At 37.0% G+C, this 24121-nt stretch overlaps 2 protein-coding genes across 4 annotated transcripts in view; both read left to right on the top strand.

Annotated features, from left to right (window-relative positions):
- Nucleotides 1-24121, top strand: part of LOC120348913 (partitioning defective 3 homolog) — a 114713-nt gene that overhangs the window by 71505 nt on the left and 19087 nt on the right. For all 3 annotated transcript variants that reach the window (XM_039440454.1, XM_039440453.1, XM_039440455.1), the window contains 5 exons: nucleotides 7038-7110; nucleotides 9193-9346; nucleotides 11538-11696; nucleotides 18415-18512; nucleotides 21053-21183. In XM_039440454.1, coding sequence (XP_039296388.1) covers nucleotides 7038-7110; nucleotides 9193-9346; nucleotides 11538-11696; nucleotides 18415-18512; nucleotides 21053-21183 — 615 coding nt within the window. The remainder of the gene's footprint in view (nucleotides 1-7037; nucleotides 7111-9192; nucleotides 9347-11537; nucleotides 11697-18414; nucleotides 18513-21052; nucleotides 21184-24121) is intronic.
- On the top strand, nucleotides 4040-5894 carry LOC120354138. Its single transcript, XM_039440456.1, has 2 exons — nucleotides 4040-4166; nucleotides 4492-5894. The coding sequence occupies exons 1-2, from the start codon at nucleotides 4161-4163 to the stop codon at nucleotides 5884-5886; spliced, it is 1401 nt and encodes a 466-aa protein (XP_039296390.1). The 5' UTR covers nucleotides 4040-4160; the 3' UTR covers nucleotides 5887-5894.

The following is a 24121-nucleotide window of genomic DNA, read 5'->3' as shown; positions in this document are numbered from 1 at the left end:
TAGAGACGACTGGTTAATTAATTCATTTGTGACTTGAATACTCTGACACCAGACCTGAGCCAGCCAGGTTATTAGGGTGGGCACAGACCAGTTAGTCAAGACAAGACTAGTCACGATTAGTCACAATACTTCATATAGCTGCTTATGACGAAACACACACTGATCAGTCATTGCAATTAGACATGTCTTCATAAGCAACTATGTGAAGTATTGTGACTAAACGTGTCTTGTCTTGTCTTAACTAACTGGTGTGTGTCTAACCTTACACTCCCAACAACACACTAATAATAAACTTTTTTTTGTAGTTGAGAAGTTGATATTATGGTAATTATTCATATTGAATGAAAAAGACTAAGAAATTGTCAAAAAATCACAGATTTATTGATACTTAGAAAGACCGGTTTCGGTTAATACACCATTTTCAATCTCTGATAAAATTGATAAACGTTTATCAGAGACTAGCCGTCAGGCTCGCTTCGCTCGCCGTATCCGTCTAGCCAGGGGGCTCCGCCCCCTGGTCCCCCGACTGGATCATCCAAGAATGAGATCAGCAGCTCGCCTGCATTTTTCATTTGAGCATTTTTATCATATGATAGGAAGATCCAGTCGAGGGTCCAGACTACACGGATATGGCGAGCGAAGCGAGCCTGACGGCTAGTAATATAATATTCCCAGGAATAGCTCCGATTGAAGTAGCAGTGCCCAACAATTTTTCCGCGATAATAAATGCATTTCAATCTTCAACTTGGTGCCAACCTAACAAAGTCAACTCAACTTAATGCCAACCTGACAAAATTATTAATTTAGTTACCAGTTAACAACTGTTTCGAAGAGGTATTCTCTCTAGATTATAGTTCTATATTAACATATGGTATGGACATTTCTATTATAATTAAGAGACTGGGAGAAGAAGAATATACATGCTAAAAGACGAACTTTAACCCTTAAAAACCACCCTTAGAGTTAAAATATTGCCAAAAGATTTCTTAGTGCGTCTCTAAAGGGCCAACTGAACATACCTACCAAATTTGAACGTTTTTGGTCCGGTAGATTTTTAGTTATGCGAGTGAGTGAGTGAGTCAGTCAGTCAGTCAGTGAGTGAGTGAGTGCCATTTCGCTTTTATATATATATATAGATTGACAATGGTGTAATAACCGAAACCGGTCTTTCTAAGTATCAATAAATCTGTGATTTTTGACAATTTCTTAGTCTTTTTCATTTAATACTAATAGTAGACGACGCTCTGTGTTTCTTTTGATTTTTAGTGGTTTTTCTAAGTGTTTTCGTGAATTTGAATAGTGCGTCGTGTAAAGCTGGAGCTCGTCTGTCGGATGAATAGACTGGATTTTTTTAAAAGTGGTAAATAGGAGTATAAAATGCGAGTTTAAAATTATTTAAGGTTAAATTTCTGAACTGTTTTATTTTATTCGCCAGCCGGCTTATCGCTGGTCTTCTTATCTCCTTGAATTCATGTACTGTTTCTCTCGAGTTTCGTAGCCCGCAGTAGTGACAGTCTGTTGATTCTTTTTCGTCAACTTTGTCGGCTCTCTCTTGCTTCGTATTTCCATTCTTATCAGTAATTCTCAATATAGCTGCTTATGAACGCTTTTCGACAATTCTTTCAACTTTACATCCCGTTCTATCTGTTTAAGAAACTATCGCAAAGTAAATCCATTTTCAACTAAACAAAAACACAGTTCTTGATAAATGAGACTGGGATTTGATGAAAGAAATCTTTCGCTGGATTGCAGTACAATATTGCTTAGCTAAAATCCCCACAATACCATTTCAGTTAAAATGGCTGTAGCTGATATGGATGCTTTGACAGCTATGTTTGAGAAATTTAAAGAAGATATCAATGCCAGTACAGAGAAAATTATCAAGCAAGAGATAAGTGCACTCAATCTCTCATCAATCATAGCCGAGCAAAATAGGAGAATTAAAGAGCTGGGCAGAGAAAACGAAGAGCTCAAACGAGAACTAAGAAAGCATAACACTGCCATTGAGAGTATTAAAAGAGAAAATAATCTAATATTCTACGGAGTTAAAGAGTCTGAAAACGAGACGCGAGAACAGGCCTTGGAAAAAATCAGGGATTTATGTAATGAAATAATAAAGGTGGAACTCAGAATAGATGATATAACTTTGTTAAAAGGCTAGGCGTGAAAACTAATTCTAAAGTTCGTCCTATTATGTTGTCGTTGGTCTCTGGAGTTAAAAAATACAGTATTCTGGACAACTGCGGCAGGCTCAAGAATTCCAAAATTTTCGTCGCTCGGGACCTGGATAAGGAAACGAGAGAGAAACGCAGAGAACTAAATGAGGCACGAAAGCTACTAAAAGATAAGCACAATGTTAAAGTCAGAGTGAATGCTTTGGAGATCGATGGGAAGATTGTAAGCTACGAGGACGTTAAACGTGAATATATGCAATCTGATGGTGAGAAATCTGATAATATAGGCGACCCATCGTTGCCGAACCAGAGAAAGAGGAAGGGAGATGCACTACAGAGGCAGTCACGGAAAGTTAATTCATCGCAATCAAGCCAAAAGTCTGGAATAACACAGTTTTTTCGTCCCTCAGCCGATAACGCCGGCGATAATAATTAACAACTGCAATCCAAATACACACAAAACAAGGCCTAGAGTATTAGTAATAATGGTGATTCAACCCTGAGTATTGTGGCATATAATGTAGCTGGAATCATGAACAAATTGAATAATATTGAATTTATACGATTCATTAAGACCTATGATGTGTTTTTACTATTTGAAACATTTATCGAGAATGAAGACCTTTTTTTGAGATTTAAGATGATGTTCAGTGATTATGAGTTAATGTGGACTACTGCGATAAGGACAGCAAGTCGCGGTCGTGCTAGTGAAGGAACAATTTACGGCATTAGAAAAGATAAAAAACGTAAAGAATACATCAAATTCAAAACAACCTCTGATTATAATCTCATAGAATTGTGTTTTTGCTCACGGCGTTGTTACATCGTTCCTACTTACCTGAATTGTAATGGATGGCTGGATGACTTTACAAGGCTTAGAGATTCGTTGATGAATAGCGGCGAGACTGAATTCTTATTGATTGGTGACTTGAATGGCAGGATTGGTAACGGACAGGTCATACCAGAGGATGCGCTATCAAACTTGTCTTGTCAATTGAATTGTGATAGAAAATCAAAGGATCAAGCAATGAACGCCCATGGAAGAGAATTATTAACCATGTTTGATGATTTTGGCCTTGTAATTTTGAATGGTCGTACAAGTGAGGACGCTGATGGTGAGTTCACATATATTGGACCTCAGGGCTCATCTGTGATCGACATATGCGCTGTTTCAGTAGATGCTCTCCCACTTGTCAAATCATTTGAGGTGCTTCCAGAAATATTCTCCGATCACCTGCCGATTCTCACAACAATCCTCCTGCCAGGGGCGACCAGAACATCAGATATCTGCCCAGTACCTATCCGCAGAAAGCTTAAGTGGAGGCCAAATGATAAGTTCAAGTATCAGCAAGTGCTAGCTTCAAGAATTAATAGACGTCTGCAGTGGAATAATTCTGAGGGTGATCTGAAATTCCTGCTCTCAATAATTCAAGAATTTGCTTCTGTTGATCAATCAGATGGCCACTCAAGGTGTGAAGGGAGACAGTTATGGTATGACTCTGAATGTGAAAGAAAAAGAAGAGAATCGTTTCGTTTATTGAAGGTATTCAGGAGAACAAACTCGGAAACAATCAGAGCGGAGTATCTTGAGACGAATAGAGCTTTCAAACAATTATGCGTGAGGAAGAGGAAAGATTTTTGGTGCCAATTGACAGAAAAATTCAAGGGAGTAAAAGATTCTGGTCAATTCTGGAAGCTTGTACGTTGTTTTAGAAGGAAGAATTTTATTGTGGGAGTCAATATTGCATTGGAAGACTGGGTGGCACACTTCAGCCGTTGCTTAATCCTTTAATCACGGCAGACAAGTATTATATGCAGCACCATGCTTTGGGGATGAAATTTTGGATGCGCCGATTTCCCTTCAAGATCTCACCAATGTCCTTAAAAGAGTCAAAGAGAATAAAGCACCGGGTGAGGACCGAATAACCTATGAGTTCTTCAAGTATGCGCCGGCTGTCTTTTTGGAAAAATTGGTGAAGATATTTAATGAGCTTTTCAATTCTTCTGACATCCCAGAGAACTTCAAGGAATCCATCATATACCCAATCTTCAAAAAGGAAACAGCAATGAGACCGCAAATTATAGAGGCATTTCGTTTGGTAATACAGTAGCAAAACTATTTGCAGGAATATTGCTGGATAAGTTGGAGAAATGGGCGTCTTCCTACAATATTTTGAGAGAGTTTCAGGCTGGCTTTCGAAAATCGTACTCAACCATTGATAACATATTCAATGTTATGAGCATTGTGAATATCAAGCTGGCAGAGAAAGGGAAAAAAGTATATGCATTCTTTGTCGATTATTCTGCTGCTTTTGACAAAATTGATAGACATGCTCTGTTTTACAAACTCACTGAAATTGGAGTGTCACAAAAAATGTTGAATACACTGAAGAAGCTGTATGAAGGATCAACGTCAAGAGTATGGGGACAAGAGGGCCTCTCAGGAAAGTTTGAGACAGGTGCAGGTGTGAAACAGGGCTGTTTATTGAGCCCCCTACTATTCTCATTGTTTATTAATGATCTGGAGGAGTATTTAGATGGAGGGATCAGTGTGGGTGGCATTTGCATTAAACTATTAGCTTACGCTGATGATATTGTTCTTCTGGCCCCAGATAGAGTATCAATGAGAAGGATGATAGCCAACCTGGAAACATATTGTGAGAGGTGGAATCTTCAGGTGAATCTTCAGAAGTCCGAAATCATGATATTTAGAAGAGGTGGTAGGATTAGTAGGCATGATGCTTGGAGATATAATAATGAGCCAATCAAAGTTGTTGGAAGCTATAAGTACTTAGGAGTGAATTTGTCATCTCAACTCTCATTGAGTCGGCACTTTAAGGAGAAAGCCTCTGCTGCAAAAATTTCTTTGAACGTGTTTAACGGGCTCCTAGCACAGAATAATATACAATTCAAGCAGAAACTTGATGTTTTTGAAGCTGTATCAAGATCCATTATATGCTATGGAGCACAAGTGTGGGGAGGAAGGATGGTTGATGTGGTGGAAAAAGTGCAACGGCTCTTCCTGAAAAAAGTCTTCAACCTGCCATTGTGGGCCCCTGACTATTGTTTATTCCTTGAAACTGGAGTTAGCCCACTGCTAGTCCACACTTTGAAGCTGCATCTCAAGTACGTACACCGATGTCTGAGCCTACCCGATCACAGATACCCCTGCATACTAATGAAGAAGGTGATAGAGAAGAAGATCTTCATATATAACGACTGGCTGGAGCTACAAACTGTCTTCGGCATCCCTGCTTCTAGCATTCCATCGTGCAACGTGCTGGCGGTGGTGAACAGGGTCAAGGAGGGGCTCAGCGAGAGCTTCGGAAGGAGAAGGATGCGCAGCCAGAGATGTTCAATCTACCCTGAATTGGCAAACTTCACGGATTACATTCATCATCAGGGTGACTTCACACTGGTGAAGTGGTTCCTGAAGGCTAGAACTGAGCTCATCCGACTGAACAAATACTCGTTTAGCCAGGCAGTGAAGATTTGTTCATTATGCAACATGAAAGAAGAAGAAGACGTACCACACTTCATTGCAAGATGTCCCATCCTTTCTGAAATCCGGAGAAGACAACTGAACAACAGTATCCTCACAACTCAGGAGCTGAGGTCAAGACTAAACGGGCAGGACTGGGAAGCTGTAGGCCGGTACTGCAAAGAAGCGTGGCAGTACAGATACTCTCTTGTGCAGGAATACAACTTTTGAAAAAAAAACATTATATTGTAATTGAAAAAAAAGTTAATTTATTGCATGTATGTCAATTCCAATAACTCCTCCTGACGGCACTTTGCCATGGAGATATGCCGACAATTGAATATACAATAATATTATGTAATGATTTCTTTGAAATGTTCAATAAAGGCCTTTATTTATTTATTTTACTAATAGTAGACAGTAGTCAACAGTAATCGTCTTAGACGTAAATAAGACCGTAAATCTCAAGATAATTTCTTGTCATGTATATTGAGATTAAAATAGTTATTTGTATATCTAGAGTGAAAAGTACGACTTTTTCTCCCTGTGGGAAAAAGTTTGAAGCCCGAGGCGAAGCCGAGGGCAGCAATTTTCCTGAGGGAGAAAAAGTATTTTTCGCTCGTGATGTAGACAACATTTTTCCTCCATCTACATTTTTTTATAGAAACTGCAAATTAAATCATTCTAATAACTTACGTATTGGTGACAATGATTCCTAACACATAACCTAAAAACCGGTCGATCTATCGGCAAAAGTTGTAACAATTATATCAGCTGAGCAGCTACCAAAAATGGCTGACTCCAGATCACGCGGTTCAGATTTGAATTGCAGATCAAAAATACTTGTTGGCTGGTATTTTGAATAGAATAAAATATTTTAAAAATTGTATAAATTTTTTTCGTCTACTAATATTAAGAATATAATAATTATCATACAAACATATTATATTTCATGAGTTAATCAAATTTCTGGTTGTGGTATTGAATTCAGTTGACTCAATGACAGTCACCTCTATTATGCTTTCTCATCTGAGCTTAGACCTTCTAACCTATTACAATGTAAGTTTCGAAATAGAGATGCTCCCCATGTTATTTAAATGGAGTCACTTTTACTCCCTAGGGAGTTGTTCTGTTTTTTACTACCGAGAGCGAAAAAGTGACACTTTAGTATTAGGTTTCAGGGAGTAAAGTAAGTACTTTGGACAGTAGGTGGAGGAAAAAAATTGTGTGTAGTACATGCTATTAGTACTAAAGTTGTCCTTATGTATAAAATTGAGATGTTACTCAATTCAGATTCTGTCAGATACTCTAGTTTTCACTCTTTCATGTATTAAATAATTTTATATAATTATTGATAATTATAAAATATTTTACTCCCCCAGGGACGGTCGACTCAGAACCAATGACCAGTTGCTGAGCGTCAACGGAATCACACTGTCTGGATTGTCCAATCAGGTAACAAACGTTTCATTTTTCTCAACCGATTGTTTTATTTGACCAGGTATAATGTGATCTATAGGAGGTACACGTTATTTATTTATTTATTCGTGAACAGAATCACAAATCATATAAATATGATAAGGAAGGAACAACAGGCTTGGCCCAAATCTATTCCATTCCCAAATTTTGATAAATTAATCAAATGTCCAAAAAATAGGTTATGTTTCTACTGTAAAACGTTCAAGTTCAATTTTCGTCCAAAAATATATATAAGCTAAACATTTTGAATTTAGAGAAATTAAAACACCAAACTTTGTTTAAATATAACACTTAATTATCACTTCATATTGAATTAATCAAGTTATTTTTTTTTTCAACAATGGAGAAATATGATTGATCAATCTAAATTATGAAAATTCATTATTTAATAATGGATATATATATTTTACTGACAAATGAAATATAATTGATTATTTGAAACCAGAATCAGCATTTGATTTTTTTCACAAATCAAATACATTTTTTTTTTTAAGATTACGTCCTAAAGACTCCAGTCATGGAGTAAAAGACAAGTCATGTTATTACATAATAATTCTAACACTAAGTAGTTCAACCTAGTTTAGGTTTGAAAGGAATTCTTGTACACTATAAAAAGCTTTATCAACTAAATATTTTTTAATTTGTTTTTTGAAAATCTTCAAATCATCATTACTTTTCAAGATTTGAGGTAGCTTGTAATAAAATTTCCTACTAATATAATCTGGTTTTTGTTCAAATAACCTACTATTGTGACCCATTATATGATAATCTGCTCTGTTTCGCGTATTATACTCATGAACATCTGAATTCTGGATCACACCACTCGTTTTCACATGCATTACAACTTCATATACATACAAGGATGGCACAGTTAATAGACCAAGCTTTTTAAATAAAGGCCTACAAGAGTCTAACCTATTCACTTTCTCTATACATCTGAGTGCCTTCTTTTGAATCTTAAACACCCTGTCCATATTTTGTTGAGATGAATTACCCCATACTAAAATAGCATACCTAATATGAGATAGTATAAGTCCATGGTAAGCAGTTAACAGTAGTTTTTTATCATTCAGCCTAGCAAGCTGCCGCAGGACAAATACCCCAGATGATATCTTATTACATATCCCCTCAATGTAAGGAGGCCATGTTAATTTCCTGTCCAATAAAATTCCCAAGAATGCTACTTTCTCTTCTTGGTCTAATTCATTTTCCTCTACAAACACATTTATTTCTCTATCCTCTACTGAATTATATTTACTTTTGAATTGTAGGAATTGACATTTCTTACTATTTATTGTTAATTGCCTTTGCTTCAAGAATTGGACAATTGACTGTACTCCAGTAAAAGCATTTATTTGTAGACTATCTAATAAATAATTGTTAAAGATAAGCGATGTGTCATCAGCAAACAACAGAGCTCTGTGATCTTTTAACTCTTTTGGTAATTGGTTCACATACAACAGAAACAGTAAGGGACCCAGAATTGAGCCTTGAGGTACTCCAGCCTGGACCTCCAGTTTTTGAGATTTAATTTTTACTATTTCATTCCCATCCACCTTGCTAAGCTCAACACACTGGTTTCTACCTATGAGATATGATTCAAACCATTTTAGTTCTATACCATTCACACCTACAGTTTTTAGTATTTCCAATAATATTCTATGGTTCACACAATCAAAAGCTTTGGATAAATCAAGAAATATTGCGGCTGCCTTCTCACCTGAATCTATTATATCTATTAGTCTTTCAACAAGGGATAGTATTGCAGTCTAAGTAGATTTCCCTTTCTGGAACCCATGCTGTTCATCACATATGAAATTAATTTCTTCCAGGTGCATCAATAGCCTATTTAAAACTACTCTTTCAAAAATTTTACTTATTACATTTAGAATACTAATGGGTCTATAATTTTCAACTCTTTCAGAATCACCGCTCTTTATACTGTAGGCTGGATACAAAATCAAATTAAGTTGTATTATTGTCTCTTGTAATGTGAATTAACATTCTCATTAACTGTTTTCATTAATTTTCATTAATTGATTTGTTTGATTGTTTAAGGCTGCGATGGAGACTCTTCGTAGGGCGATGCTTAGGACAGAGGGCCCCGTGGAAGGGAGTATAGTGCTTACAGTTGCCAGGCGAATACAGGGTGCCGGCTCAAAGGACACACCCCGCCGGGGCTCGGTCTCCTCACTTCTCACTGACTCATCAGGTAACATTGAGTGATTGATTTAAATGAATTTAGGATTTAGGGTCAACTGACACTTAGGGACTGAGGTGGAGAAGAGACTGGACTCTAGTGGAGAGCATGTGTTTCCAAATGGTGACACTCAGACCAGTCGATTCTAGTCTCCGCGACGTCACCATTTGGAAACACATGCTCTCCACTAGAGTCCAGCCTCTTCTCCACCTCAGTCGCCTAAGTGTGAGTTGAGCTTTACAGAACTTGTTCTTTCACTCTCACACATATATCTTACTAGCACACACTCACACACTCTCTCTCACTCTCTCTCAATAGACTGTAACAATTTTCATTGGTCCAATTGTGAACGATGAGAATTGTGCGAATTATCATGAGAAGTTAGCCTGTTATGTAAATGGATTTTGCTGTTTTGCTTTTCTGCATTGTGTTGTGTCGACTCTGTTTGTGTGTGCGTAGAAGTTATAGTACTAAGAAAAACAACGATTTTCTTGGAGCATCAGTGCTGGTTCATGACCTCTCTTGCTGTCACTTGGTGGGAGAATGTATCTCAAATTGTAGTTGTACTGTTCCTTTCTATTGGCAGAAATTGTGATGAATATTTTCAATAAAATAGTAGCTGCCAATCACAGTTAACGTTGCTTAGATCTATCTAGTATGGACGATCACACAGCTCCTAGACCAGGCAAGCGTACCGTGGGCTTCACTCAGCGTCTGTCCTCTGTCATAAGCAGTACAAAATGTAGTCTGATCAGAACTTTGTGTTAATCATGGCTCTCATGCCAGCTTTAGGCTTTTTAGTATTTGGCTCTGGAACCTTTTGTTCCAGTAGCATTTTTTAGTTTTTTCCGCCTCAGTAGTTGCTTTAATTGAGAAGAGAGGAAATTAAGTGTGAGATGAGCCTTAATTGATTCATTCACTGATCAATTCGTTGATTGAATGAAGAATTGAAGGCTTGATTCGGTGTCATTCATATGTGCGATATCTCAGATGTGCCAGAATCACACTTAGTGAGGTCCACGTTATAATGGCAGTGTTTGATTAGAAATGGTGTTGCTATCCTTGGCTATCGTTCAACAAAGCGAATAGCGCTATCTTTTTCTCGCATTGCTCTGTTGCCAGATCGTCTTTCAACAATGTAGAATTGATAATTAACAAAGTATTTCATCTTGGAAAGATATATTTTCGAAAATGTAGGATGTTTTTGTTTGGGTAGTATTGTAGTGTAGTGGCCCTCCGCCGATAGGCAAAGCTTCTCTTTTGAGAAGATACAAAAGAGCATCTGTTGCTTATGGAAAGATACATTAAAGCTCCTGGTGTATCTTTTCGGATGCTACACGTTGCTTTTGACAAGATACAAAAGAGCATCTGTTGCTTATGGAAAGATACATTTTCGAAAATGTTGGATGTTTTTGTTTGGGTAGTATTGTAGTCTTGTGGCCCTCCGCCGATAGGCAAAGCTACAGCACCCGGACTTGTATGCTGCAATTTCTAATAGTTCATCCGTTTCTGACATGATATATATTATAACTAGTAGTTCTGAGAACAGTAGACCTCACGCAGTATTCTCATCCACAAGTACCTGATTGAAACTATAGACCTTATGGAAATACAGCAACAGACTGGCTTCTCCACACATCTGTGTAATCACTTGTCAGCTGATTTATGATGAATAATTCTATAGTCTGATTTTCACTCTAATATTGACGTATGAAGGAGGCTCCTTTTTCCTTTTATATTATCCTTGAAATGCAAAATTTCCAAAAACCTTGTATATACGTCGACGCGCAATTTAAAAAGGAACATACCTGTCAAATTTCATGAAAATCTATTACCGCGTTTCGCCGTAATGCGCAACATATAAGCATATAAACATATAACATATAAACATATGAACATATAAACATATAAAAACATATAAACATTTAAACATTAAGAGAAATGCCAAACCGTCGACTTGAATCTTAGACCTCACCTCGCTCGGTCAATAATTAATATAATTTGAATATTTTCAACTATTTTTTTCCAACTTTAAATTGAAAAGATCCTGAAATAATTAATTTAATAGATCCTAAAAGGTACAGGACTCCGACTCGTATGCTGCAATTTGTAATGATCCATCCATATCTGACATGATATATTATAATTAATATAATTTAGATATTTTCAACTATATTTTTCTAATTTTGAATTTGTGTTGCAGCCAACACGGAGACGTTTGGAAGCAGTAATGGAAATAATGGAGGAGTTGATGTGCAGAATAATTCGGGAAACAGTGAAGCATCTGACAGCACTGTCATATGTCTGCCCACCTCCACACAGCACTCCTCTAATAGCAACTCCACCCAACGGTCGAATAATGGTTAGTGCTCCACTTTGATAAAATTAAACTTGAATTTAAAAAAAAAAACCTTGTGTATAGGCCTAAAAGCTTGTTTGCCAAATCTCATCGAATTCTATAAACGCGTTTGGCCGTAATTGCGTTACATAAAATCATACATACAGAAGAAAATCCGAGTAAAAATGTATAGTTGCCTGTAAAGTTGGTATACAGGCGAAAGTTCTATGTGACAACGACTTTGAGTGGTAAAATAATTTTAATGTGAATATTCATTCCTATAGTAGGAAGAAGGATGAAATAATAGTAACAATTTAAAACATTTATTTATACAAAGAATTATATTCAAAACATTAATTTATCCAAAGAATCTGCACTGAATTTCATATTAACAAAATTTTATTTTTACCTTCACACATCCTCAACAAAATCACTCTGTCTCTCTCGCTCTTAGGCGGGCTAACTGTGCTCGATTCATTTTTTACATAGCAATTCGCGCTCATTTTTTCAAGTTAAACAAATTATTATTGGCTGAGAAACGATTTATACTACTTTTGTGATTGAAAACTACCACAACATTGTGATTACTACAACATAACCTATTCACTTATACCTATTATACTTATTCTCATAACCTATTCACTAAGTATAAGTAGTGGCGCAGTCGCAGGAGATTGCTCCGTTTCACTCTCTCTCCAGGTGAATGTTTTCGGGCTGCTGTTGCGTTGCTCGCCACTGCTCCTATTCGTGCTCTTTCCAGACGACCGTGAACCGAGACGAACGCTCTCACTCGCTCTCATTGTGAGCGCATAACGTGGGAACGTAACGCAGTTTATGAAGTGTCACCCGGCAAACCAATTTATAAGATGTTGTCACGTCAAAAAAAAAACACTTTTGAAGTAAAAATACACTTACTTTTGTAGTGACGATCGTTTCGACCTGTTGTTGGTCATCATCAGACTGTGCGAATTTACTCAGATGACAAGGCTATGTGTGGTAAGGGATGAAGTTGGTGGAATAGGTTGTGGTGGGGGTTGGGTTGGTGGATACTTAGTGAGGCGGTAATTTTGAACTGTGGACTATTTTGTCAAAGAGTGTGTGGAAAGAGAAATTTACTTGATCATCTAGGAGACTGTTGGGAAACTGTTTTGTGTGGTTGTAAATTTCGTACTGTTTCAATACATTGAGTTTTCTGCTTTTTTGTGAGATATGGAGGATTTCCAGATTGGTGGCGATGTCGGTGTATGTGTAGTCTGTTGATATAATATGGTCAGCAGAGTTTCATATAAACTATTACCAACAAAAATCCATACGGATAATTTACTTTACTTGATTTATTACTTTTATTAGAATAAGCCTGGTTTTCACCTGGTCGACTAACTGGCATACTAAGGCTCAACTGACACTTAGGCGACTCAGGTGGAGAAGAGACTGGACTCTAGTGGAGAGCATGTGTTTCCAAATGGTGACGTCGCGGAGACTATAGTGAGGTCCACGTTATAATGACAGTGGATAAAGATAGGAGAATAGCGATGCCGATTCTCTGCATTAATTAATTATAATAATAAATGTTTATTTCCCAAAAAACTAAAACTACAACATCAATTACAAAAATATTAGATAAATTACAATATTACATACAATAGTTAGTTACAAAAGATTATTATAATGTGTTCTCTACTTGTTTAGTTTTTCTGTGTGGAAATTGACCTACTCCACTATGGCGTACCATGTTCTAGAGTAGGTTTTTAAAGTTTTTTGTGTGTATTATCAATTAGTTAGTGTTTAGTAAGTCATTAGGTGGTTAGTTGTTATTTGAAATAATGTTTTCTATGTTCTGTCTTCCTTTGCTCATCAACCAATTGTGTACTTTGAACTTTCTAGGAAGATTAATCTGTTTAAAGTTTGCAGGAAGTAGATTATATAATTTTGGTGCTAAATGATTGAAATGTCTCTGGTACAGTGCCTTTCTTGCAACACTGGTGATGAGAAGATCCCTGTATGTGGTGTTGTGGTTGTGGTTTCTCGTTTGAAATGTTGTAAAATACTGAAATGTAAAATGCTGAAATGTTGTAATTATATCTCTACACTGTCAAAAACATAATTGGCATCGTTGTGGACACAGAAAAGGATAGTACCACCGGCTTTGTCGAATGATAGACAAGGATAGCAATTCCAAAGTTGAGCAAATACTGTCATTATAACGTGGACCTCACTATAGAATCGACTGGTCTGAGTGTCACCATTTGGAAACACATGCTCTCCACTAGAGTCCAGTCTCTTCTCCACCTGAGTCGCCTAAGTGTCAGTTGAGCCTAACTCTATCGAGCTAACTCTACTCTACATACTTGGTCGAGTAACTGTTTTCACTACAATTGAGAATAGTAGGTAAAGTGTGTTGTCTAGTGAACAGAACTAACATTAAAATGTCAATACTTTTCAATAAATTAACACTTGAACACTTATTAACACATTTTAATAAATAGCAATAGCCTACTTCTTAAACTTGATAGCCTACGGCACGACTCTACTCTACTAGCTGGAGACTGTTTTCATTAGCATAGTATTGGTAGAGTAAAGTGAAAAGCGGTGGTGGGGGAAGGCAAGTGGTAGAGTACTATCCCACTCTACTCTACTAAAAACTAGTACTCTACCATGAACGTTATCATTGGGAGAGTTCACAAGATAATTAGTACTTGCCCAGGGAACTCCATCACTAAGGCTCAACTGACACTTAGGCGACTCAGGTGGAGAAGAGACTGGACTCTAGTGGAGAGCATGTGTTTCCAAATGGTGACACTCAGACCAGTCGATTCTAGTCTCCGTGACGTCACCATTTGGAAACACATGCTCTCCACTAGAGTCCAGTCTCTTCTCCACTTGAGTTGCCTAAGTGTCAGTTGAGCTTAAGTCTACTAATGAAAACCAGGCTTTAGTTTAGAACTTTTAATTGGAATAATGATCTAAAAGTATTCTTTATTATAATTGAAAACGTGACACATGTAACCTAAACATTTGTACAAGGGTAATGCTGATAAGTAATGTACTCTTGCTTGTAGAGCGCAAACTAAATAACCTTCAGAAGGTTATTAAGATAAGATAAGATAAGATAAGATCTTAAAATTTATAAGATTATTAAATCCTCTACATGGCTGAGCAGTTTGAAGGTGTTGCGTTCATCCAGTTTTCTTGTCAGTTGTCATCCAAGATTTGGATTGTTTATAAGACTTTGACAGTTCTACTCAATCAATCAATCTTTTTCCTCCACCTACTGTCTAAAGTACTTACTTTACTCCCTGAAACCTAATACTAAAGTGTCACTTTTTCGCTCTCGGTAGTAAAAAACAGAAAAACTCCCTAGGGAGTAAAAGTGACTCCATTTAAATAACATGGGGAGCATCTCTATTTTGAAACTTACATTGTAATAGGTTAGAAGGTCTAAGCTCAGATGAGAAAGCATAATAGAGGTGTCTGTCATTGAGTCAACTGAATTCAATACCACAACCAGAAATTTGATTTACTCATGAAATATATGTTTGTATGATAACTATTATATTCTTAATATTAGTAGACCATAACAATTTATACAATTTTTAAAATATTTTATTCTATTCAAAATACCAGCCAACAAATATTTTTGATCTGCAATTCAAATCTGAACCGCGTGATCTGGAGTCAGCCATTTTTGGTAGCTGCTCAGCTGATATAATTGTTACAACTTTTGCCGATAGATCGACCGGTTTTTAGGTTATGTTGTTAGGAATCATTGTCACCAATGCGTAAGTTATTAGAATGATTTTAGTTGCAGTTTCCATAAAAAAAATAATGTAGATGGAGGAAAAATGTTGTGTACATCACGAGCGAAAAATACTTTTTCTACCTCAGGAAAATTGCTGCCCTCGGCTTCGCCTCGGGCTTCAAACTTTTTCCCACAGGGAGAAAAAGTCGTACTTTTCACTCTAGATATACAAATAACTATTATTGTCAAGGAACACAAAAAAGTTACAAACAACGTAATTTTCCACAATAGCTTGTAAAAAGACCGACAGTACAATTAGTAACAGTGAAAATAATACAATATAGTATAATAGCAGACACTAAGACGTCTAACACCATTAACAATATATTACAGAAAGCTTTGGATTAAAACAAAAAAACTTTCACACAATACAGGCACCTTTTTTCCAGTAGCAAATGGAGTGATCTAGTGGATAGAGTGCTTGTGTAGCAGCATAGAGATCCCGGGTTCAAACCCTCTCATTACCAAAAGTTTTTTAACCAGATCACTCCCGTGTTTATCGGATGGGCACGTTAAATTGTCGGTCTTGGCTGAAGTATGATAGTCGTAATTGGCCAATTGGCGGCTTAAATTTTATATTCAGGCGATGGGACCTTCCCGCAAGGGACTCCCCACCAACAAAAGCCATACGAATTTACTTTTTACTGTATCATGTGCGGTGATACTATATCATATTGTATTGATACTGTATCATATTGTGTTTATATTGAGGCGGTGGGACCTTCCCGCAAGGGACTCCCCACCAACAAAAGCCATACGAATTTACTTTTTACTGTATCATGTGTGGTGATACTATATCATATTGTATTGATACTGTGTCATATTGTGTTGATACTGTATCATGTATCATGACATTGACGGCTTAGATTATAATATATTCAGGCGGTGGGACCTTCCCGCAAGGGACTCCCCACCAACAAAAGCCATACGAATTTACTTTTTACTGTATCATGTGTGGTGATACTATATCATATTGTATTGATACTGTATCATATTGTGTTGATACTGTATCATGTATCATGACATTGACGGCTTAGATTATAATATATTCAGGCGGTGTGGACCTTCCCGCAAGGGACTCCCCACCAACAAAAGCCATACGAATTTACTTTTAGTAGCAAATCCCTCAAGTGAGTCTTGAATTATTTGTGGAACGTTCATCGTTCGAACGTCCACATCAAGTTCATTGAATATCTTTACCGATATGTATTTCCAATTTTTCTGAGAGCTTGTATATTGGTTGCTCTCAATTCTAACATTAATACTGCTTCTCAGGAGTTAACTATGGATATCACCATTTACTCTAAAATTACGCAGGTGGTTTTTAAAATATAAACAACACGAAAACACAGAAAGTGAAGGCAGAGGCAATAACCTTCATCTACGGAATAGTGCTCTACATGAAGCTTGGGGTGGTTCATTACAGATGATTCTTACAGCCCTCTTCGCCCTCTTCTGCAGTCTGAAAATTGTGGAACAGTTTTCCCACATTTGTCTGCCATAAGCTAGATGACTAAATACATGAGCGTAATACCATAGAGAAACAATAGCGTAAGTAGATATCCCATGGTATAGGGCGTTTATGTCGCAACTTTTACTGTTATCTCAATCCGATTACTGTCGATTACTGTCGCTTTTTACTGTTTTGACCGGGTAAGAGTGTATGTAAGGCACAATATGAGAGACTACCAGCGTCAAAAAGCTCCACAGGAAAGAGCTACTTGGACTATCAGCTTGAGATAACAGTAAAAGTTGCGACATAAACGCCCTATACCATGGGATATTTACTTATGCTATCGTTTCTCTATGGTAATACACACTCATTAGAACAGCATGGCTCACAATATGTCTCAGCCTGCGCAGTACAAATAAACCTTTACTCAGCTTCCCAGCTATGTATGTTATATGGATCTTCTAATTCAAATTCAAGAATTAAAATCTGGTGTGGCGCACTCACACAACTTTCCTTGCCGTTATGAAAATTGATCAACTGACGCTAGTGCTCCCGCGCAACTCAAGTCTACTATTTAAAGATTCAAGCCAGCTGGTGACAGGACAATAACGCTGCAGACACACGAAGTCTGCTATCTCTTCATAGTGAATGATTTAATAGAATCAACAGTTGCCAAAAGTTTGCAATTTAATAATCTTATTTTCTCGAACTTCGAGCTTATTTTCAATTTTAGGTGAAAATGTTACTGAACTTTAATTAAAGAGATTTTCATGCTCAATCTTTTCCACTTGAAATTTTTTGTTTAAATTGTATCTGAAGCATGATAATTGAGAATCTAAAATCAAACTTTGCATAGATGGGGCGGTGCTCCTGAAATTTTTACAGATATGGGACTTGTGGCAGTTGATAGAGTTTATCGATGACTATTCTAGGTATAACTTTAATCAAAATCGTTGGAGCCGTTTTCGAGAAAATCGCGAAAAACCCTGTTTTTGACAACATTTTCGTCATTTTAGCCGCCATCTTGAATCGCATGTGATCGAAATTGTTCGTGTCGGATCCTTATAGTGTAAGGACCTTAAGTTCCGAATTTCAAGTCATTCCGTTAATTGGGAGATGAGATATCATGTACACAGACGCACATACACTCATACACACACACACACACATACAGACCAATACCCAAAAACCACTTTTTTGGACTCAGGGGACCTTGAAACGTATAGAAATTTAGAAATTGGGGTACCTTAATTTTTTTCGGAAAGCAATACTTTCCTTACCTATGGTAATAGGGCAAGGAAAGTAAAAAATTCAATAAAACTCAAGAATTTTAGAGAGCTCATGTCGGTGGACCTGGCGTTGAAGCTGAACTGTTGTAGATCCACGAGTGTCACAATCCTTTGTTATTTTGTATCAGTTTCAATTATTGATGGTTGGTTTATTTGGATATTTTAAATTTTTTTTGAATATTTATTTTATGTTTTTTTTAGATGGAGTTGTGATGCGTAATGCTGTATTGGAGAGGCTAACAGGGCAGACGTCTCTACCTCCAGGCATGGGCGGGCTACATAACGAGAGTTACTATAGGGTTAGTTGAAATTTGATTTCGATTTTGTTCTTAAATTGGATTTTGGTTTAATTATCAAAGTAATATTAAAACTAAGAAGCTTTCACCCTGAAGAATCTAATTGTCGTATTAATGTGCCGATTACACAAAAGCCTGTTGAATTTTAACCGTGATTAATTCCAAGAGAACCAATCAGTGTAGCCTCCTTTTTAAGATAGACTTCTCCTTTTTCACTTTTTGTGTAGTTGAGAAGTTGATATTGTGGTAATTATTCATATTGAATGAAAAAGACTAAGAAATTGCCAAAAAACCACTGATTTATTGATAATAAGAAAGACCGGTTTCGGTTATTACACCATTTTCAATCTCTGATAAACTGACCGGTTTCGGTTATTACACCATTGTCAATCTCTGATAAACTAAAACTAAATACAAGAGCAGCAGAATTTATACTAGTAGGCGAGTACTGTTATTGGTCGAGGGCATGAACGCCTGCCATTGGCCCAGTTAGACAGTCTCCTCCCACTCAACGGTGTGACAAAATGGCGGCTTAAGCAACAGATTTGCCATGATAATAAAATTTACCTTTCAGTACAAAATAAGAACCAAGAAAACAAGTGTGGAAGATAATAAAACAGATATGTAAATGGAAAAACTATTGACTAATGTATGCTTACAAATTTATGATAATTTTTTTGTTACCAACAGATATTTTGGTGAAAGTGATATTTTCGAGCTCAAAATTTAAGTGATTTTATTCTATATTTTATGAATATTTGAAGTTTGGTTTTTGTTTTAACGGAAGTTCATTATCAGTTTATCTAAATTTGAAATTCTTTGTTTTATTCTGATTCATAGTTTCAGATTGAAGATTTGGTGTTGAAATTGAAGTGAACATAACCTACATAATATTTGGACGATTTGTGAAAAAATCAGGAAATTGAAGAAGTTTTGGGCAATAGCCTGTTTTTTCTTTTCCGACTATTGAATTGTTCGCACTATCTAATAAATAATAAATAAATAAATAAAACTAAATTCGTAGTGTTGTACTGGTTGAAATGAATCTGGTCATTTAAACTATACTGGGAATTTTCCTTAATTACTCTTGTTATTTCTAAAGCCTCTAGAATATTCAAAGATCTGCCTTTGTTGGTTTATCAGAGATTGACAATGGTGTAATAACCGAAACCGGTCTTTCTTATTATCAATAAATCAGTGGTTTTTTGACAATTTCTTAGTCTTTTTCATTCAATAGACTTCTACGATTAGTTCTCGAAGCTTCCACCCTGGAGAATCCAATATTCTCGTCTCAATGTGCCGTTTGCACAAAAGCCTGTTAAATTTTAACCGTAATTAATTCCAAGAGAACCAATCAGTGTTCTTCTTTTCAAGATAGACTTCTCCAATTAGCTCTCGAAGCTTTCACCCTGGAGAATCCAATATTCTCGTCTCAATGTGCCGGTTGCACAAAAGCCTGTTGAATTTTAACCGCGATTAATTCCAAGAGAACCAATCAGTGTAGCCTTCTTTTCAAGATAGACTTCTCCATTAGCTCTCGAAGCTTTCACCCTGGAGAATCCAATATTCTCGTCTCAATGTGCCGGTTGCACAAAAGCCTGTTGAATTTTAACCGCGATTAATTCCAAGAGAACCAATCAGTGTAGCCTTCTTTTCAAGATAGACTTCTCCAATTAGCTCTCGAAGCTTTCACCCTGGAGAATCCAATATTCTCGTCTCAATGTGCCGGTTGCACAAAAGCCTGTTCAATTTTAACCGTGATTAATTCCAAGAGAACCAATCAGTGTAGCCTTCTTTTCAAGATTATTGTAGCCGACTTCTCTAATTATTAATTCTCGTGGATCTAATCACGATTAAAATTTAACAGGTTTTTTTGCAACCGGCACATCAAGACGAAATTTTAAGTTGTAATTAATTCCAAGAGAACCAATCAGGGTAGCCTTCTTTTCAAGATAGACTTCTCTAATTATTAATTCTCGTGGAATTAATCACGATTAAAATTTAACAGGATTTTTGCAACCGGCACATCAAGACGAAATTTTAAGTCATAATTAACTCCAAAAAACCGATCAGGGTAGCCTTCTTTCAAGATAGACTTCTCTAATTATTAATTCTCGTGGATTTAATCACGATTAAAATTTAACAGGATTTTTGCAACCGGCACATCTAGACGAAATTTTAAGTCGTAATTAATTCCAAGAGAACCAATCAGTGTAGCCTTCTTTCAAAGATACCCTTCTCGAAGTATTAATTCTCGTGGATTTAATCACGATTAAAATTTAACAGGATTTTTGCAACCGGCACATCAAGACGAAATTTTAAGTCGTAATTAATTCCAAGAGAACCAATCAGGGTAGCCTTCTTTCAAAGATTCCCTTCTCTAATTATTAATTCTCGTGGATCTAATCACGATTAAAATTTAACAGGTTTTTGTGCAACCGGCAAATTGAGACAAAAATTGGATTCAAATACTGTCATTATAATACTGAGCTCACTGTAGTTTTTTCTATGATTTTATCTTAATTTTTGTGTGTTTATTTTAGGCTACCCACCAGACGACCCTGCTAAGTTTGGGCTCCAACCCGGAGACAGGAGGAAAGCTGACAAGCCCCACTGTGAATCAGCCTGCCAGGGAGACTCTCATTATAGAAGATGACTCTTCCTTTTTGCCCAGGTATGAAGCCCTGTTCACAGTCAACCTGTTTTCACTATTCACTTGTCTCTTAAGCCCGGTCCAGACGCTCAAGTTCAGCTTCAGTATTTTGCTCCAGCAAAAGTCGGAGCATGTAAGTCGTTGCGTCGGGACGGTAAAACGGATGGATCTTCAAGCTTAAGTCGTCAAACTTAAAATGTATCGGCCGGCAATCTTTTTCCATCAATTCGTCCGTCTTTTGCCTATCCACCTAAACCTAAATCGCGTAAAAATGGAGATAGATAAATTGTGATTTCAGATTCGGATTCAGCGCCCTCAAATTAATAAAATGTCTCGCGAGTACTTGAAAATAAGCAAGTTTTTTATCGATTGTATATAACACCATTTAACCTTTTTTTCCTTTCTTGATTCTCATGATACTCTCAGAATTTGATGTTGATATCATGATTTACTATTATGATATATTTAAGATGTACTATATTGTTGATAAGAATACTATCTACAAAATTTTAAACCATTTACAATCACTGTGTCTCGAGATATGACATGTAAACAAAGCCATTTAGCGATTAACAGTAATATTTTTGTCATTATGTTGTTGAATATAGCATTATCCACTTGAATCAGCATAAAAATACGATATAATTATTACTCATCTACCGGATGTATGTCATATGTTAAGCTGCGTACACATATACGCTCTTCCAACCCGCACCGAGCACGCTCCTCCCTCGTACCGCCCTCGTACCCGCCCTCGTTCCTCCATCGAACCACAGTCGCGCCGCCCACGCACCCATCATGGACGTTACAGAAGATGTTAGATCTTCTCGCGTTCCCCGGTCGAACCACTGTTGCTCCCATCATCAATCGCTCTGCTGGAGTGACGTTCGGTTGCGGAGCAGAGTGAAAGTCTGTACGCACCTTAATATGACGAACTGAGCTTGTGAGCACAAAAATAGGAAAACGGACGACATATTAAGACGGATGCGTGTGGACGCAATTTTACATCCGTCTTTTGCTTGAACCAAACGATCCGTCTTTTGCTTGAGCAAAAGACTGATGGTAAACTTGAACGTGTGGACCGGGCTTTAGGCCGGCCACTAGCGATACTACATGTCTGTACAGACTTTTTGTGTCTTTGGCAAAAGGCATTGAACGAAAACATTTTGGATGTTAGATTTCAGTGTTTTCAATTATTTGTTGTTTATTTTTTCCCTGTTGCTCTATTTGACGATGAATTATTTTTGTATCATTTTTTTTGGGAAATTTCTAGTGATTTTTTATTGTTTGGCTCAACTCACAGTAATAGACAGTGTATAGGGTGTCTATGTTGCAAATGTGAGTGTTAACTGAAGCCGATAGTCCTAGTAGTTGTTTTTGGTGAAGCTATGTGACGCTGGTAGTCTCTCATACTGTGCCCTTCTTACACTCTTACACTCCCAACAACACACTAATAATAGACAGTGTATAGGGTGTCTATGTTGCAAATGTGAGTGTTAACTGAAGCCGATAGTCCTAGTAGTTGTTTTTGGTGAAGCTATGTGACGCTGGTAGTCTCTCATACTGTGCCCTTCTTACACTCTTACACTCCCAACAACACACTAATAATAGACAGTGTATAGGGTGTCTATGTTGCAAATGTGAGTGTTAACTGAAGCCGATAGTCCTAGTAGTTGTTTTTGGTGAAGCTATGTGACGCTGGTAGTCTCTCATACTGTGCCCTTCTTACACTCTTACACTCCCAACAACACACTAATAATAGACAGTGTATAGGGTGTCTATGTTGCAAATGTGAGTGTTAACTGAAGCCGATAGTCCTAATAGTTGTTTTTGGTGAAAGTATGTGACGCTGGTAGTCTCTCATACTGTGCCCATCTTACATTCTTAGGCTCAAACTCACACTTAGGCGACTCAGGTGGAGAAGAGACAGGACTCTAGTGGAGAGCATGTGTTTTGAAATGGTGACGTCGCGGAGACTAGAGTCGACTGGTCTGAGTGTCACCATTTGGAAACACATGCTCTCCACTAGAGTCCAGTCTCTTCTCCACCTCAGTCGCCTAAGTGTCAGTTGAGCCTTGGATAATTCGAGAGCATGTGTTTTGAAATGGAGACGTCGCGGAGACTAGAGTCGACTGGTCTGAGTGTCACCATTTGGAAACACATGCTCTCCACTAGAGTCCAGTCTCTTCTCCAAACTGAGTCGCCTATTTGTGAGTTGAGCCTTATTGGTTGCTTATTTTATGTTAGAAGCTGCTGTCAAACGGCTGTTTTTCGTATGAAACCATTCCTTGATGGTTTTTTTTCAACGTTTAAGTTTTAATGGGCGATTTTGAAAACTTGAAGTAGAGTTCACTTGAATTCAAGTTTTTATAACCTCAAAAGTATATAATTATAAATTAAAAAATATGATTAATACTTAAGTTTTCTTTTTTTCTTCATACCTTTCTTCAATCCAGAAGTCAATCATGTTCAACATCTACTTGAATCAACAAAACTTGAAGAAGGGTTTACATTGGTATAGTGGATTCAAGTTTCTAATCATGTAAACTTGACTGGAAAGTTTGCAAAATACATTATTTTATACGAAACTTGAATTCAAATAAACTTGACTAATGTAAATGCCCATTTAGTGTAAGGGTAACCATCCACTGGAACCGTATTCAACCGATCCGTTCGGCCGTTGGATCGGACGAATCTGCCGGCTGTTAATTCGGCCGAACACGGTCGTCCATTGGAACTTTTACGTCAGTCTAGTTCAGTAGTTGGCTCAACTATTGAATATTGAATTAACTACTATTATAGCCACCAAAATTTTTCATGAACAATGATCATATTGAGATTTTTAAAATTGAGTAAACGAATATCCACTAAATTAGTTATTAATTGCAATAATCTTACCTTCAGATCCTATTTGATCAGTAATCTTTGTCTACAGATTCCTTTGAACATCACAACGATG

Source organism: Nilaparvata lugens, chromosome 14 (genome assembly GCF_014356525.2).
Source record: "Nilaparvata lugens isolate BPH chromosome 14, ASM1435652v1, whole genome shotgun sequence".
In the NCBI taxonomy this organism is placed as follows: Eukaryota; Metazoa; Arthropoda; class Insecta; order Hemiptera; family Delphacidae; genus Nilaparvata; species Nilaparvata lugens.
This window is presented reverse-complemented; position numbering and strand designations above follow the sequence as displayed.